Source organism: Bufo bufo, chromosome 6 (genome assembly GCF_905171765.1).
Source record: "Bufo bufo chromosome 6, aBufBuf1.1, whole genome shotgun sequence".
Taxonomy (NCBI): Eukaryota; Metazoa; Chordata; class Amphibia; order Anura; family Bufonidae; genus Bufo; species Bufo bufo.
In genome coordinates, this window is record NC_053394.1 from 79402215 (window position 1) to 79421206 (window position 18992).

General features: G+C 49.2%; 1 protein-coding gene across 1 annotated transcript in view; it reads right to left on the minus strand.

Moving 5' to 3' along the window:
* RPP30 (ribonuclease P/MRP subunit p30) overlaps positions 1-18992 on the minus strand; it is a 37324-nt gene that overhangs the window by 9859 nt on the left and 8473 nt on the right. Inside the window, exons 4-9 of the mRNA XM_040435537.1 lie at positions 17827-17883; positions 9174-9248; positions 7535-7606; positions 6117-6206; positions 5626-5742; positions 146-175 (exon numbers count right to left, since the gene is read on the minus strand). Coding sequence (XP_040291471.1) covers positions 146-175; positions 5626-5742; positions 6117-6206; positions 7535-7606; positions 9174-9248; positions 17827-17883 — 441 coding nt within the window. The remainder of the gene's footprint in view (positions 1-145; positions 176-5625; positions 5743-6116; positions 6207-7534; positions 7607-9173; positions 9249-17826; positions 17884-18992) is intronic.

Sequence of the window (18992 nt, forward strand, 5' to 3'; positions counted from 1 at the left end):
CATGTACACCAAAGGATGGGAAAGGGTAACGTGCCTTTAAAGAGACAGTGTTCCTTTTAAAATGTACGGTAAATCAGTTCACTTGGTAATAAACACTGGGGAGCAGTGCAGACATATATTTTGTGAAGGAAGAAAGGTAACTTACCTTTTCTGCACCACTAGATATAATAATGTTCTACAATATAAAAAACAGAAAAACAAACCGGATGAGTTTATGAACGTCACATGTTGAAATAGTTTCCTCCTAAATACTTAAGGGATTTTCAGGGATTTTGGTATTGATGGCCTATTGTCAGGAAGGGTCATCAATATCTGATCAGCTGTTCGAGGAGGCTGCTATCATGAGTGCTTAAGTCTCTTCCTAGGTCAGTGACATCACCGTACATCGGTCACATGGCTTGGCGCAGCACAGTCCCATTCAAGTGAATAGGCATGAGCTGCAATACCAAGCACAGCCACTATTCAATGGAAGGCACTGTGATTGGTAGGCTGCAAGGAGGCTGCAGAGATCACCAGAGCTGATCTGCAGGGCTGCCAGGAGTTGGACCTGATCTGATATTAAGGACCTTTCCTTATGATAGGCCAGTAATATCAAAATCCTGGATAAACCCTTTAAACATAGCATAAATGTCTGATACATGAACACATCTCCAAAACGCCTTTGGTGCAATGTGCATGGCACCCTTGCTCTTTTTGCACTCCAGCTGTACTCCTTTCTGTGGTTTGCCCCTCTCTTGCTGCTTGGATTGACAGTGCCAGGCAGTGGCAATGCAGCAATAGAGGGGCTAGTCACAGAAAGGAGAGAAAAAAGAGCAACAGTGATGCCCCCGCTGCGTATAATTTGCATATACTCGGGAACTGAACCTCAGATCAAGAAAATAACGTAAACAGTTGGACTGGGAGGTCGCTGGTGAAAAACTCCCTTTAAGAGGACAGATAGACCTTTTCATTCCTTTATGACCTATTGAACGCCCCCAGGTCTGCCTTCAGTGTATGTCTATTAGGCACACTGTCAGCATGATACACTGTACTACATATGTAGTACAGTGTATTATGGAAGTGATCAAATAATCACATGTCAAAATCCCCTTGTGAGACTAGTAGAGGGGTATTCCCATCACATACAATGGGGGCATATCGCTAAGATTCCCACCTCGAGGACCAGCATCTACGAGAACGAAATGGGTAGAGCTGTGGCTGGAGGACCGTTTCGTCCGTCCACCACCAAGCGCTGCTCCCCACTGCTCCCATTTATTTCGATGGGGCAGATGGAAATATCCGAGCCAGCACTCGGCTATTTTCGACGGCCCCATTGAAATGAATTAAGGGAGGCTGCGCATGCCCAGTGCACCCTCCATTCATTTCCCCACTCTGAAAGATCACTTAACTTCTCCGACACAATGAATGGCGTTTAAAAAAAAAAAAAGGGCCAGAACTGCTGTTTTTGCTTATATATTACACACACAAAAAATTCGTAGTCTGTACCAAAAGGGTAAAAAAAATCTGAACTTCAAGTCGTGCCGCAAAAATAAAGCCCTCACACAGCTTTGTCGAAAGAATAATGAAAGTTGTTTTTTTTTAGGTTTTATTGTGCAAAAGTAGCGAAATCTACTTTTTTCAAGCAATCATCGAATCGACGATGAAAAAATAAATAAAAATTGCGTGGTCACTGAGGGGTTCACTGTAGCCGACACAACTGAATATTACACTGGTATTTTCCAGGAGATCAAATAGTTTAAAGGATGCCCTTTAACTTGCCACCATTCTGCAGCTGTCAGACGTAGACGTGCTCCTCATTGTAGGGGTATAACGGATAGCTCTGGGAAATCCTTCCAATATCTGCAGGTACAGGTTATTATTATCCAACACCATATGTGATCTCCAATAAGGAAGAAATCTTTATCCCATGCCAACTACAAGTGCCAATAATGGGCAGTACAGTTTATCCGGCGTGTAGCGTGGTTAATGATGAATGCGATTCCTTTACAAGGTTCTGCACATAGAGGACATGATGTAAAAATGTATTTGCCCTAGGCAGAAACCTACAGAAGTGTCTGAAAGGTTCTTTGGCTCGAATATATAAAAATCTGTAGTGGGAATGTACAGGTTGCTGTTGAAAACGTGCATCGGGGGGGTCTCTAATCCGCTAATTGGATCCCACAGTAGGACATTAGGACTACGATGGAATTCCATTCTTTTCAGCCTGTGGTTTTCACCTGCTGCTGGAAATATCAGCATGGCTGTACGAGCACAAGGGTTGAAGCACATTTTAATAGTGTCGTCCAAATGACGACTGGAGGATGAAAAGCATTATTTAAAGGGCCACTAAAAACAGAATTCAAACCGTAAAAAAATCTATGTCCTTATTATCTTGCTTCTCTTCTGTCCAGTATCACAACTGCAAACCACGACAATTAAAATGGAAAAGCAGTGTATTCTTCTCTTAGGCTGCAGCCATGTCTTCACCGATGCTTTGCTGAGTCCAAACCTCCTCTGACGATATCGTTATCAAAACCGTGCTGCGCCGGGAGCTTCATGACATGGGTTTCCATGGCCGAGCAGCTGCATGCAAACCTTACATCACCAAGCACAATGCCAAGCGTTAGATGGAGTGGTGTAAAGCATGCCACTACTGGGCTCTGGAGTGATGAATCGCACTCCTCCATCTGGCTTTCTGATGGACGAGATGCCAGGAGAACGTTACCTGCCTGACTGCACTGTGCCAGCTGCCAAGTCTGGTGGAGGTGGGATAATGCTATAGAGTTATTTTGCAGAGATCGGCCTTGGCCAGTGGTTCTCGACCTGTGTTACCCCTTGGATGCTCTACCATCCTGCAATATTTCATTGGGCACTGACATGCGCCTGCTCCACATTCAACTGTATTGCCATCCTCAGTACAGCGATACAGTTGAATACTGAGTCAGAGCATGGGAGCCAATGTTTCTCTGCCCAGTAATTCACCGTCATAGGCCACTATATCTGAAGCCTATGACAAGATGGTGCGGGGGTCATGATGACGTCATAGCGACTACCTGAGGATGCTGGCAGCTCAGGACTCAGACAGTCGCAGACTGGAATGAGAGATGTGTACTTAAATTTTGTTATTTTCCTTTGCCACTTTGGGGGGAGCACACTATTGGGCCACTGTAGGTCATTATTACTATTGGGGGGCATTTTTACTACTGGCGCACACTATGGGGGTTTATATTGAGGCATTAGTACTAATGCAGGCACTATGGTGGGTTTACTATTGAGGATATTATGGTGGGCTTTACTATTACTGGGGGCACCATGGTAGGTTTTACTACTACTGGGTCACAATGGGGGGGGGGGGGGAATTATTACTACTGGGGCACAAAGGGGGACATTATTACTATTCTGGGCACTATGGTGGCTATATACTACTGGTGATACTTTTGGGAGCACTACTATTGTGTGGGAGGAGGCACCCTAGCACAGTTATTTCTGGGGGCCACTATTTGTGGCACTATTACTGTCAGGGGCACCATTATTTTAAAGGGCATTGTATGGCAATTATTGAAGGTGGCACCATTTGTGTGGTACTAGTATTTTCTGGTAGATCGGTTAATGCAGTCAAGTATCTGGCAGCATTGAGGAGCACTGCGGGCAGTATTGGTGCTGGCAGCAGGATGACAAAGTAACAAAATATAATGCAACAGCTCTCTGCGAACCAAATAAAGTTATCATTTTTGGCACCAAAATTAGCAGTACAATATGTTTTTGTACTTTATTTGGTTCGCAGAGAGCTGTTGCATTATATGTGGTGTTGTTTTGTGTTTTCAGTCATAGCAGCGTGCACCTGCGCATTGGGATATGCTGACCAACCCCTTTTGTGTTTCCCTAGCAGGATGACAAAGTGTGGCACCAGGATTAGGGTCGTTTCGGGTATCGAATTTTCAATACTTTTGTCTGTAATCGACTTCGATACCAGGATTTGCCTTTTTGCGCTGTCTAATATCAGAACATGGAGCGCGCTGCTCTCAGCGCGCTCCGTGTTCTCCTCGGTAGCAGGAAGCAGTCTCTCCCTTCCCACTGTGCCGCTGCCACCAATGAGAAGAGAGGGGCGGGCGCACTGCGCCACCAATGAAAATAAACGTTTAATACAAATCCAGGAGGCAGGTGCTGGCGGGGAGCTGCGATCAGCGGCACTTAACCCCTCAGGTGCCGCACCCGACTCCTGTATTAAATGTTAATTATCATTGGTGGCGCAGTGCGCCCCCTCCCCTCGACCCCCCAGTATTAAAATCATTGGTGGCGCAGTGCACCCCCTCCCCTCAACCCCCCCAGTATTAAAATCATTGGTGGTGCAGTGTGCCCCCTCCCCTCAACCCCCCAGTATTAAAATCATTTGTGGCGCAGTGCGCCCCCTCCCCCTAGGATTAAAATCATTGGTGGCAGTGGCCACAGGGTCCCCTCTTCATTGGTGGTACAGTGGCAGTTGTGATCGGAGCCCCAGCAGTGTAATCCTGGGGCTCCGATATGTTACCATGGCAGCCAGGATGCTACGGATCCCTGGCTGCCATGGTAATCTCCCTGCTGCTGTGTGTACTATGCACAGGGCAGCAGGGAGAGTGTGAGGTCCTATTCACCCTAATAGAGATCTATCAGGGTGAATAGGACAAGGGATGAAAAGATCCCAGGTTCTAGCCCCTAAGGGGGGAAATAGTTATTAAATAAAAAGTAAAAAACAAACAAACAAAATATTAAGTATAAATCACCCCCTTTCCCAATTATACATATAAAATGTATAAACAATAGATAAATAAAACATATTACATATCGCCACGTCTGAAAAGTCCAAACTTAAAATATAAAAAAATGTCCTATTCAGTGAATGCCGTAACAGAAAAAAGATAAAATAAAAACTGCGCGATTCGCCATTTTTTTTTAGTCACCTTGTTCCCCCAAAAAATAGGATCGGACTGTTCTATTATGAGCCGGACGTTGCATAAAATGCGGAATGCATGCAGCTTTTTTGGGCGTTTTATTTTTTCGCGTGGTGTCAAATGGTTTCGAGCATCGCAATACTTTTTATGGTATCGAAACCGAATCAAAATTTTCGTATCGAAACAACCCCAACCAGGATATGAAGTTTGTGTTGAGAAAGCTGATGGAAAAGTTAAGAAGTCTGTGCAGCAATATCTGTACAGATGGAACGTGGCTGGAAAAAAAGTTGTGATGGCGGTCTGGGCCGAACGGAGAAGAGGAATGAGAAAGTCTACAATCAGATAAGACATCGCTGGATCTAACAGGTATGTTGCGCTGAATTCTCTGGCATGCTTGGTAGTATGGAATGTAATTTGAAAAGCAATAAGCCATCCATCATGGGTCAGGAAGATCAGTGCTGCATGCTGCGCTAGTCTGTCAAATCTGAAGGAACTGCTGACTAAGGCTCAGAACAGACCCTACGACAGCGGCTAAAGAAAGCGCTTATTTTGTTAACATTTGTCATGCATCACTTCCTTGGGGGGTACCTGGCTGGAACCTATCACAAGGGGGGGACTTCAGTTTTTTACATTTAATAGAACCTAAAAGCACATCACATAACTGCTGTACCTCTCCAAACCATTGCAACGTACACTGCAGTTCTGGACCGTTACTTACTTTTCCTTTGCAGATCTCCATTAAACTGAGCGCATTAGAAATCGTATACCGTCTTAAGGTGGAATCTTTGATTGACGGTGTATAAATCAGCTCAAAAAAGATGCCTCTCTCGATGGCCTGGAATAGAGGGGTATACACAGCATTGGTGCACAATTCATACAAACTCGGGAATGAAGGGGCCGCTACGCTGAATACAATATTTCTGATGTTACATGTAATATTAACCTGGAGACCTCAACATTCTTATAATCAGACATTTTATTAACTCCACAGGTATATAGACTGTACTCTACAAAAGATGTGAAATAGTCGGGTGCATTCCCACTAGATTTGGATGTGTGAAGGTAAAACAGCAGCGGGGGAGGGGATTGGGACTGAATGAACACACGTGGCACACATGGCCCATAGGCTCCTATGTTTAAAAAAAAAACAACACACAACAAAAACAAAGCAAACCGTATCCATTTTGCAGAATGGGACACATTTCTTACAGCATTGACAGGTGGCCTTCTGAAGAAAAATGGATACTTTTCCGTTACATTGATGCATATGATATCCACATCGATGGCGGTGCACGCAGCCTGACACAAAGAGACAGAAGACATTAGTAATGGAAAATACGGAAATGCTGCTGTCACTATACATCACTGAAGGGGTTGTGTCACTAATAACACTTAGGGGGCCATTTATGAAGCTGAAAGACGCCTATATGAGACTTTTTTCCGCTCACGCCAGGTCTAAAAAGTTGGAGCGGCGTGCGGAGGCTTTTACCGTTTTCTACGCCCGTTTCAGAAGTGACGCTGGATACAACGAAGTTACTGTATGTAGAGGCCGGATTTGTGTTACTAGTGGCACAAATCCTTTAAAGTGCATCTGTCAGCAGATCTGTACCCATGAAACTGTCTGACCTGTTACATGTGCGCTTGGCAGCTGAAGGCATCTGTGTTGGTCCCATGTTCATATGTGCTCACATTGCTGAGAAAAATGATGTTTTAATATATGCAAATGAGCCTCTAGGAGCAACGGGGGCGTTGTCATTACACCTAGAGGCTCTGCTCTCTCTGCACTTTGACAGGGCCAGGCATTGAAAATATCATCACACCTGGCCCTGTCAATCATAGTGCAGAGGGCGCAGCAGTTGCAGAGACAGCAGAGCCTCTAGGTGTAATGACAACGCCCCCGTTGCTCCTAGAGGCTCATTTGCATATATTAAAACATCATTTTTCTCAGCAATGCAGGCACATATGGACATGGGACCAACACAGATGTCTTCAGCTGCCAAGTGCACATGTAACAGGTCAGCCAGTGTCATAGGTACAAATCTGCTGACAGATGGGCTTTAAACCACATGATAGAGCCTGCAAGAAACTGCAGGTTTACTCCAGATACAAGCACAGTATAAAAGGAAGAAAATATTCACTGCAGATAGGAGATGCAATGCATAGACAGGGCTCCTAAATGAAGAGGACTCCAGTACATGGCTGGTTTGTGAGTCCTTCACACTACTAATGCCTTACTGTAGTTTATAGGGGTCGTCCGAGGTGAAAATCCTTTTATTTTAGCAACAAAACTACCAATCAGGTAACAAAGAATAACTGCTCCTATGTACTGTACATCTGCATTTCGCCCTGAATCGGTAGATAGGACTGACCTGGGGATCAAGGCTTCCAGGAGTGAATACGGTAAGAGATCGGATTCGGACATTGTACAATCACCATAAAAAGAACAATATATCCACCGAGAGGTATGGACGCAGTATTCAGGATCCATACGATGCAGATACTGAGTGTGGGCAGAATGGGGGACAGGCATTTATGACATGTTCCCTGGATATGCCATACGTGTTTCAGATGGGAATACCCCTTTAAGGAACCATTTATAAAGAAGACCTTCCAGGTGAAGTACTTACATGGAACAGCTTTTCTGTTTTCGGATAGACGGCCACAATATCATACAGTCTGGTGACAGGGGAAGTGGATCTCTGTCAAAAGAGCACAAACAACTAGAATAAATGATTAATAAAACACCACATATATACAGATTGGAAAACGACTACTCAAAGAGGACCTGTCACTGGACTGAAAACTAAACCAGGCACTTCCCTTAAAGGGGTTGGGTCACTTCATCAAGTGGCATTTATCATGTAGAGAAAGTTAATACAAGGCACTTACTAATGTATTGTGATTGTCCATATTGCCTCCTTTGCTGGCTGGATTCATTTTGCCATCACATTATACACTGCTAGTTTCCATGGTTACAGACCACCCTGCAAATCAATGGTCTTGGTAACCACGGGCGAGTCTAGAGTACCCCTCGGTTAGGAGGGGAACATAGAGACAAAAGAAAGGGTATGGGGGGCGCACAATAGGGTAGTATGTACAGTACAAACTTAATTGTTTAACAAGTTAAGGTGCTCACCTTTTTAGGGTGTGCAATAATAGACACAACTCTATTGTAGGTATGTAAGTAAAAGAGAGACTTTCCGGATCCGTGGATGCAGCCGCAGAAGAGGTATCTTTGGGATCGGAGGCCCAATCCCCCAAAGGATGCTTGTAGAGAAAAAGGTTTCTGATCAGGCGCAAACACACAGGCTCCAATCCGTCTCTTATAGGTGAATCTTCTTTAATTGCATAAAATGTATAGAACAACGCGTTTCAGGGCTCAAAATGTCCCCTTCATCAGGTTAACAGTAGTCACCGGTGACTACTGTTAACCTGATGAAGGGGACATTTTGAGCCCCGAAACGCGTTGTTCTATACATTTTATGCAATTAAAGAAGATTCACCTATAAGAGACGGATTGGAGCCTGTGTGTTTGCGCCTGATCAGAAACCTTTTTCTCTACTGCAAATCAATGGGGCTGAGATACAACTAGTTCATGTGACTTTTGTATGGCGAGGTCACATGGCCTAGGAAGAGGTCCCAGGTGTCGGACCCCTGCCGATTTGATATTTTTACATACACGCGTAGCATAAGGAGCACAGCACTCACGTGTAGCCCTGTAAGCCAAGTGATCAATGTACGGTGACATCACATGGCCTAGGAAGAGGCCGCAGCACTCAGGGAGTAGCTGGCCTCTACTAACACCTCGGACCCCCAGCCCAGAGGATAGGTCATCAATAGTAATTCTCAGACAACCTCTTAAAACCTGCAGTCATTCGGTATCAGCGGCAGTGACACAGACGGTAAATGTGTGTATCCAGCCAAATAAGAAGCTGCGGCCATTTCAACACTGGCCAGCCTCATGCTCCCAGCTGGACATGCCGGAAATGCCAGAAAAGGCCCGCTCAGCCATTTATTGGCCGTCTGCGTGACCCGTTTCCAGTGTGCCAAGATGGACCAGGAAATAACCAGCAGCGTGGGAGGGAAGACCAGTGAGGGCCAGTACGGTTTATTTAGGTCATTGTGAATATGGGAGCCTAAGAGAAAGAATGCAGCTTTCTGCAACATAGTCAACTAAAAACTAAATCCTCTGAACGCTCCCGTTCTCTTCAACAAGATGGACACTTTAAATATTATAAAATCAAAAGAAAAAGAAACACCACGTACCAGTACATTGAAATGGGATGGGTCTGACGCTATGACGGTTAGCCTCTTAAGAATTTGGATTGGTGTAGATTTACCCTGCAGGTAATACAAAGTGGAAAGCAAATCTAATTATGTTCTATCCAATACTCATCCCATCCCTTCCCCCAGCATCTGGCTTAGTGCAGTGATTCCTAGTCTTTTTAGCACTGGGGTAACCCTGAAAACATATTTTTATTTTGGGGAATCCCAACCAACTCATTCATTATTTTCTCAATTTATTCTTTGACTTAGGGCTCATTCACACGACCGTAGGCTGTCCCTGCTGTGGACCCCAATGCACATGCACCGGCCGTGTGAATCCCGTATAGCGGCGCAGACCCGATGACATGAATGGGTCTGCAATCCGCAAAATACGGCAAAAGATAGGACATGTCCTATCTTTGGCGGTGCGGAGGCATGGACCAAAAAGCCTTTGCAGTGCTTCAGATCTGTGCCTCTTCCCATCCTGCAGATTGTGTACCCATGCTAGTCAATGGATTTGCGGTCTGCAATATGGGCACAGACGGCCTACAGTCGTGTGAATGAGCCCTTACTTGATTTAAAGAGGAACTTTCACCACTTCTGACGTCTATTTTAATAGCTTCATGCATTCCCCATGTAATAACAATTCTGTGTCATCTATTCTTATGGCTCTATGTTGTGCCTTTCCTGTATTATTTCTACTAGAAGTTATGGATGAATTGCTAGCAGTCTGCAGTAAGGGTACAGAGGGGAGGTAACCAGTTGGGGGGGGGGGGGTGTCCCTGCACTGACTCACTCTATCCAATCAGTGCTGCCTTTTTTAGACTATGCAGGTACACACCCCCAAACTGGTTACCTCCCTTCTGTCCCCTTACTGCAGACTGCTAGCAATTCATTCATAACTTCTAGTAGAAATAATAAAGGAACGGCACAACATAGAGCCATAAGAATAGATGACACAGAATTGTTATTACATGGGGAATGTATGAAGCTATTAAAACAGGAATGTCAGGAGTGGTGACAGGTCCTCTTTAATTTGACTTACAAACTTTTGCCAGCACTCTCTGTACAGAAAAGTGGCAGAGAATCACTGAGCTTTAATAATTACTCCTTCATTGTCCCTTTAGTGTTTTTCTGTTCAGTGCCCCCTTGGTGGCCATTTTTACCTGTAGGGCACTAAAGAAGCAAGGAATGGCAATTTGGAAGAAATTGAGGAACTATAAATGGCCACATACGTCAGTGCCTCTTTAGTGCCATTTGCCGCTCCTTGCCCCTTCAGTGCCCACTGGATGCTCATTTCCCATGCGCTGGTCCTTAAGTTTTTTCTGTCACACAAAATATGGAATGACTGGCAAGAGAACACCAAAGAGGCACTGAACAAAAGGGCACTAAAGACGCAACGAATAGTAAATTGGCAGCAAGGAGACTGTGCTCAACTAGCATGTATTGTCACTATTAGCTCTGCCATTTTTTGACCTCTTTAACCCGTAGGATACCAGCGCCATATATGTACGGCGCTGGGAACTGGCTCAGAAATCCCAGCGCCGTACAGCTACGGCTCGCTGATCGGGCAGGCTCAGAAGCTGTGCCCGCCTGATCAGCTGCAGGGGTCCGGCAGTCACTGATACCCAGACCCCTGCTGTATGCGCTGGCATCGGTGAAAAAGGAGACTTTTGTATTACTTACCAGTAAAGTCTCTTTCTCGCTCTTCCTTGGGGGACACAGGAAACCATGGGTATAGCTCTGCTCCCTAGGAGGCGTGACACTAAGCGAAAGCTGTAAGCCCCTCCTCCATCAGCTATACCCTTCAGCCTGGAGAAGAGACTGCCAGTTGCGTGTCCAAGTAGTGAAAGATAACCACCAACCGGAAAAAGAACCGTCGGGCCCCAACGGGGGCAACCAAGCCGGAACCACAACTGTAACCCAATGAAGGGCGGGTGCTGTGTCCCCCAAGGAAGAGCGAGAAAGAGACTTTACTGGTAAGTAATACAAAAGTCTCCTTTTCTCGCCCATATTCCTTGGGGGACACAGGAAACCATGGGACGTTCCAGAGCAGTCCCAGAAGGGAGGGACCAGAACAAACTCAACCAACGCCAGAGGCATCAATCAACTGCCGCCTGCAACACCAGACGGCCTAAAGCAGCGTCAGCCGACGCATGAGTATGCACCCTGTAGAACTTGGTGAAGGTGTGCAAGGAGGACCAAGTGGCCGCCTTGCAAATCTGCTCCGAAGAAGCCCGATTTCTCTGAGCCCAGGAAGCCCCGACCGCTCTAGTGGAGTGAGCGGTAACACCAAGGGGAGGAACCCTGCCCTTGGCGAGATAAGCCTCAGTAACAGCCATCTTGACAAAACGAGCGATAGCAACTTTGGATGCCGCCATCCCTCTGCGCGACCCTTCCGGGACCACAAAGAGCGAGTCAGTATGCCTGAAAGAGCTGGTTACTTCCAGGTAAATCTTGAGCGCCCTGACAACGTCCAGGCGATGAAGCTTCCTCTCCCGCGGATGGGAAGGGGAAGGACACAAAGAGGGGAGAACGATGTCCTCGTTCAGATGAAAGGCGGAGACCACCTTAGGAAGGAAGGAAGGGACCGGACGAAGAACCACCTTGTCCTGGTGGAACACTAGGAAAGGTTCCAGACAGGAGAGTGCAGCCAATTCGGACACCCTCCGAAGAGAGGTGATGGCTACAAGGAAAATAACCTTGCAGGACAGAAGTCGCAAGGAAACCGTCCGCAGAGGCTCGAAAGGAGAAGCCTGGAGCGCTGAGAGAACCAGGTTCAGGTCCCAGGGCGGTACCGGAGGGCGATACGGAGGAACCGCGTGAGCCACGCCCTGAAGGAAGGTCTTGACAGGACCAAGGGGGGCCAGTGGGCGCTGAAACAAAATGGACAGCGCAGATACCTGACCCTTCAAAGAACTAAGGCCTAGACCTTGGGCCAGTCCGCTCTGCAGGAAGGACAAAACGGTGGGGAGAGAAAAGCGGAGCGGAGGAATCCCCAGATCGGTACAGAACCCCAAAAAAGTCCTCCAGGTCCTATAATAGATCCTAGAAGAGGACGGCTTACGGGCGCGGATCATGGTGCGGACGACATCCGCAGAAAAACCCCTACGTGTCAGGACGGTGGTCTCAACAACCACGCCGTCAAACGTAGGGACCCTAAACGCGGGTGGAAGATCGGTCCCTGAGAGAGAAGATCTTCCCTGGCGGGCAGTGGCCAGGGCGCGTCTGCCAGGAGCAGCATGAGGTCGGCATACCAAGACCGGCGGGGCCAGTCCGGAGCGACCAGAATCACCGAGACGCCTTCCACCGCGATCTTCCGAAGGACCTTGGGCAGGAGAGGGATGGGAGGGAATATGTATGGGCGCGCGAAGCCTCGCCAAGGAAGAACGAGGGCGTCGGCTCCGCAAGCTCCCGGATCCCTGGCCCTGGACAGATAGGCGGGGACCTTGTGATTGAATTTTGAGGCCATGAGGTCCACGTCCGGAATGCCCCAACGAAGGCAAATGGCCTCGAATACCTCCGGGTGAAGAGACCACTCGCCGGGGTCGACGGTGGTGCGACTGAGGAAGTCCGCCGCCCAATTGTCCACCCCTGGAATAAAAATTGCAGATAGGGCCGGGACGTGGGCTTCCGCCCAACGGAGAATGCTGGTGACCTCCCGCATCGCTGCAGCGCTGCGAGTGCCCCCCTGGTGGTTTATGTACGCCACGGCCGTGGCGTTGTCTGATTGTACACGAACTGGATGACCCTTCAGCAGATGAGTCCAGTGTCGTAGAGACAGAAGGGCCGCTCTCAGTTCCAGGACATTGATCGAGAGTTTGGACTCCGATGGAGACCAAATGCCCTGGACGGATCGGGGAGGAAACACGCCTCCCCAGCCCGAGAGACTGGCATCGGTTGTAACCACCAACCAGTTGAGTGGCAGAAAGGACCTGCCCAGAAGAGGGGACTGTAACCACCAGCGGAGAGATGACCGCACCGGAGGCGACAGATGGAAGGGATGATCCAGAGACTGCGGCGATTTGTCCCAGGAGGAGAGGATCGCCCGTTGGAGAGGGCGGGAGTGAAACTGCGCAAATGGGATCGCCTCGAAGCAGGCAACCATCTGCCCCAATACCCGCATGCAGAAGCGGAAGGACGGTCGACGGTGGAGAAGGAGACCCCGAACCGCCCCACGGAGGATCAGACGTTTTTCCGAGGGAAGACGTACCTCCGCCGTTCCCGTGTCTAAAAGCATTCCCAGGAAGACGAGTTGTCTGGAGGGGGGAAGGGAGGACTTGGGGAAGTTGATGACCCAACCAAACCTCGCCAGAGTCTCTAGAGTGAGATCCACGCTGGCAACCGCTTGAGAAAGGGACGGAGCCTTGATGAGGATATCGTCCAAGTACGGTAGCAGAAAAACACCCCTGGAACGGAGTAAGGCTAAAACCGGGGCCAGGACCTTGGTGAACACCCGGGGGGCTGTTGCCAGTCCAAAGGGAAGGGCGACAAATTGGAAGTGGAGGTCCCCCACGGCGAATCGAAGGAAGCGATGGTGACACTGGGCTACCGGAACATGGAGGTAGGCATCCTGTATATCGATGGAAGACATGAAATCTCCCTGCTCCAGGGAAGCCACCGCGGAGCGGAGGGACTCCATCCGAAACCGTCGAAGGAGGAGAAAACGGTTGAGCTTTTTGAGGTCCAAAATGGGCCGCACCGAACCTCCCTTCTTGGGAACTACAAAGAGGTTCGAGTAGAACCCTTGGAATCTTTCCTCTAGAGGAACGGGGGTAATCACCCCCCTGTCCAGTAAAGCTTGAACGGCCGCGGAGAACGCGGCCGCGTCTTTCGGGTCTCGCGTGGGGCGGGAGCGAAAGAACCGATCCGGAGGGAAGGATGCAAATTCGATTTTGTATCCGGAGGACACAATTTCGAGGGCCCAGGCGTCGGAGACGTGAGCCATCCAGACGTCCTTGAAAAGGAGGAGCCGGCCCCCCACCCGGGTGGGTGGGGGCGCGCCTTCAGGCAGAGGACTGTTTTGCTGCGGGTGTGCGGGCAGCCTGCGGCTTGCGCCAGGAGGGCTGCGCCCGAAAAAACGGCTTCCTACGCTTGTCCTGGGGAGGAGCCGAAGCGGCAGCTGTGGTGGGAGCCCCAGAGGCCCTGCGGGAGGACCGAAAACGAGACGCACCAGGGCGTCCGCGGGGGGCGCCCCTGGCTTGGGGTTGAGGAAGATGGGTGCTTTTACCACCCGTGGCCTCTGAAATAAGTTCGTCTAAGCGGACCCCGAAAAGGCGGGAACCCGCAAACGGTAGCCCCGCCAAGGAACGTTTGGAGGCAGCGTCCGCTTTCCAGACCTTCAGCCAGAGCTCCCTCCTGACGGCAACTGCCAGGGCGGAGGAGCGCGCAATAAGGGCTCCCGCATCAAGGGAGGCCTCACAGACAAAATTCCCGGCCCGAATAATAAGCTGGGCCAAGGAACGTAGGTCCTGGATGGGGATGTCCGAGTCCAACTCCTGTTCCAGCTGCGTACCCCAAGCAGACATTGCTTTCCCTGCCCAAGCAGAGGCAAAAACCGGCCTGAGGGCAGAACCGGAGGCAGCAAAAATGCCCTTGGACAGGGTCTCCATGCGACGGTCCTCCGCTGACTGAAGAGAGGACCCGTCGGGAACAGGGATGGCCGTGTTCTTTGACAGCCGGGCCACAGGGGGGTCTACCTTGGGTGGGGAAGACCAGGTGGCCACGACATCGGCTGGAAAAGGATAGCAAATGTCCAGCTTCTTTGGGTTGACAAAACGGGCGTCCGGGCGAGCCCAAGCCTTAGACACCACGGAGGAGAAATCAGAGTGGATTGGAAAGACTTTTGAGGCCTGCCTGGGTCTGATAAAGGAGACGCTAGCTGCGTCCGAGCTAGGGGGGTCATCCTGCACCTTAAAGGTGTCACGTATATCAGAGATGAGTTGAGCCATCGCTGAGGCTAGCTTGGACGGCAGGGCCGAGTCCATTTCCAAATCTGAAGCCGCCAATTCACCTTCAGAGAGCGAATCCTTTGGAGAGGAGAGGCTCGTCTGGGTGCGCACGCGTGGCGGGGAGAGGGAGGCATCCGAGGAGGAGGCTCGCTCTACTCTAATACGCTTCTGAGAGTGCCTAGCTCGGGAGGGGTCACTAGGAGAGGATGAACCCGCTGCAGCGGCAGAAGCAGTGGACCCGGAGGGCGCGACAGTCAGAGTGGCGTCCTGCGGGGTAGGTGGCCTATCTATTAGGCGGCCCACGACATGAGTGAGGCTTTCCACGGCCTGGGACAGGGATCTAGCCCAGTCAGGCGGGTCAGAGGAAGCAGGGAGCGACACAGCGGGCGACTGAGGCTGCGGTGGGGCTCGGCATGCAGTACAGTGCGGATCGGACTGCCCCCGGGGAAAGGGTTCCCTACAAGCGGTACAGGCATGGTACCATGGCTTGGCGGCTGCAGAAGGGTCTGACATGGTGGAAAGATGTTGCACTTTAAGGCAACAGTACTGTGGCACGGAGGGGGTTAAACAGTCCTACCAGACCCGATGATACAAGCGGCAGCTGTAAGGGGAACAGACTGAGGCTGTGGAGGAGAGGCAGCAGCACGGAGCTGAAAGGCTTCAGGATCGCACGGCAGAGAGATGAACCCGGAAGTAGCGGAGCGCAGCAGCACGGAGCTGAATGTGTAAGGAAGCTCCGCCCCCCCTCTGCCGCGCTGAAGCCGAAGCAGAGCCGCGCGCGCGCGGCAAAATGATTTTAACCCCCAAGGATGTTGAAGTGCCGGCCATGACATGGCGCCGTTCATGCCAGGAGAACGGCTCCCACCGCGCCTAGATGTAGCAGACTGCTTGCAAGTCTGCAGCCGTCCCCTGTAAGGCAGCGTTCTAGGACTTGCCCAGATAGACTGCCCTCCAACTATGCCCGGTAACGTCCCGATATGCGGGGGGGGGGGGGGGGGGGGGGGGGGGGGCGGGGGGGGGGTTTGCAGTGGTCATGTAACAGTGGCCATGTTGGTAGCAGCGGTGGGAGGGAGGAAGGGGAGGCTGGAGCAGCCACTCTCACCATACGCTGTCTTCGCCCTCAGTCCATCCAGCGGGGTCGCCCCTTCAGCTCCTGGCACCGCGGTGGCAGGAAGCCGGGGGAGGGACTTGGCGTGCGGGCGACCCTGAGCTGGCGGGACGCAGGGGAGCGAGGCTGCCCTGGTCCACCTTGTCTTCTGTGGGGGAGGCGGCAGTGCGGAATTACCGGCACTGGCGCAACTCAACCCCGGGAGAAACAGAGGGGTCAATGCGCCTCTGTTGTCCCTGTAGGTAGAAAAAAACCGAGTTAAAAACAACAAATACGTAAAAAATAAAAATCATAGGATAACAACCCTGCATAAGCAGGGGGTGTCTTGCCTCCTTGGACACTAAGCAAAAACTGGCAGTCTCTTCTCCAGGCTGAAGGGTATAGCTGATGGAGGAGGGGCTTACAGCTTTCGCTTAGTGTCACGCCTCCTAGGGAGCAGAGCTATACCCATGGTTTCCTGTGTCCCCCAAGGAATATGGGCGAGAAACATAGATGCCGGCACATTAACCCTTGCACTGCCGTGACGGGGACCCAATGGCTTGGACGTGTCAGCCTGTGAGATCCAGCCCCGGCCCCTGGATCTCACAAGCAGGAAGGCTGTAATATTACACTGGTAATACACTTACAGCCAATGCATTACAATACGGATGGCGCGCTCTTCTTGCACTCACCGATCCCTGGTCTTCTTCCAAGCAACGTATCAGGTCATAGTGCACGCCCACATGCACTATGTCCTGAGGCTATACGCAGTGCGGGGCCTGGCAGAAGACCAGGGAGCGGTGAGTACAGCAAGCTCTAGCAGTGCTACAGTCACTGGTCTCCACGCCTTCTGCATACTAATAAGTGTTCCATAATGGAAGAGCTCATTAGTATTTGCTTTATAAAACACACTTCCATTTTCTCCCTAATTTTTTGGGGGGTTGAAGCGAAACATATGTTACTTTTTTAGTAAAAGTAGCTACACTCTTGAAAAAACAGAAATTTAAAGCGTTCCTCCCGGCATACCCTCCTACAATCTGACAGACTTGAAGAAACATACAGTAATTGCACGCTGGACAATACAGTTGTCAAGGCAAACATCTGAAGCCCGGCGAGTATCGTGCACGGCTCCTATTAATTGGAATAGGACACGTGCATGATACTCCATGGGTGTTGTACAGTTCCCTTGGCAACTTGCCACCCAGTATACAGCAGTGTCTCCATGCCTGACAATGTGACTTGTATTCATAGTGGAAGTTGTCCTATGTGCAGGTCAGCGATTATTCACCTCTACGTCCCTGAACAACACAGACTGAACAACACAGATGATATCAGGGGAGAGATGGATCAGGGCAAGTGATCCTTTTGTTTTCCCAGGTCGCCATTCGGCAGTTGCTTTATCCTCTCTTTATGTTTGGCTGAACTGAACATGTATGTGGGAGTCGGTAGATGGTTGGTTGTCCACTAAACGATCGTTCAGCCAACAGTTATGGCCATCTTCAGAGTAGCGGAGTACGGTACTCGAGACCTCTCTTCGACAGCTAATAATCAAAAACTATGTATTTCATCAAGCAAGCCTTGTTACTATTGCAAGGCGTATACCTATATACAATACCTGTACAGTTGGTGGCGATGCAAACAGATCCTTAGTAGATATCGGTTTCACAATTTCCTAAAAGAAAATTGAAAAACAGAGAACATTAGTACGGCTCGGTTTGTCCCGAAATAAATAGTTTTTACTGTAACATGTTGCAATCTGTATTACTAGTAGACCACTTCTTGGAGAATTGCCACATTTTGTCTATGTTGCAACATAGGCTAGGGACACCTTAGGGACAATTTTTTTATTATTGCATTTTGTTCATTTTGGGTTAAAAAAAATCATTTTTTCATTTGGTCTTTATTAAAAATTTGGAGCAGTTTTTGTGATACGTAAAGTTAATAATCAGTCTATTTGCAGACCGTTCCACCTGAGTTGCTTCAGCTGATGGCTCATGTAAAGCCTCATCTCTGATCTCCTGACTTCATAAACACAAGTTTGATAAGAGTTAACTTTTGTGTTCCCTTTTCCAGACTGTTCTGTCTTGTGTTGCCTCTCTTTTTATTGACTCTCTGCTGCTGCTATTGGTACAAAGTGGCCTAGCGTCTATGGAGAGGGTACAGCTCACTTGGACGAAGCCAATACTTTTTTTGTATTCCTAGTGTCAGGCGCCTAGCGGCCCGGGCCTATATCCATGAAGCTGCATCCGCCAATTATATTAACGAGAAAGACAGTTTTTGATTTAGACACTTTTCATAAATCCAGCCCACGAAGTTCTATGGAAGACCAGCAAGTGTAGATCAGAGACATAATACTATCTGTACCCAAACTCACACTACACAGTGTATTCCTATGTGGTGCAGCTTCAGCATGTTTTCATGCCTCCTGCTTGTGACCTTAAAAGCAGATAAGACCAGTGTGAATCACGATCTCCGAAATACACTGGAAATTATGCACACAGAACTCAAAGAAAGAAGAGGGAGATAGTATAGGTCAGGGAAGTTTTAGGAGACTATGTCACCATTCTTCTGCTCCCCTATATAGGGCAGAAATGATATATTTAGCAGTACTTTATGAATGGAGGAACATAGAGAGGCACGAGGAGGGCAGAGCTTGGTGGGGAGGTGTCTCAGAGCTGCCAGGCGGTATGTGATAGATGCTGAGGTAATCCTGTAGTTCACAGGAAGTCAGCCACAAAGGAGAGACTGACCTATTGTGTATCCAGAAGAGCAAGTGCTGGA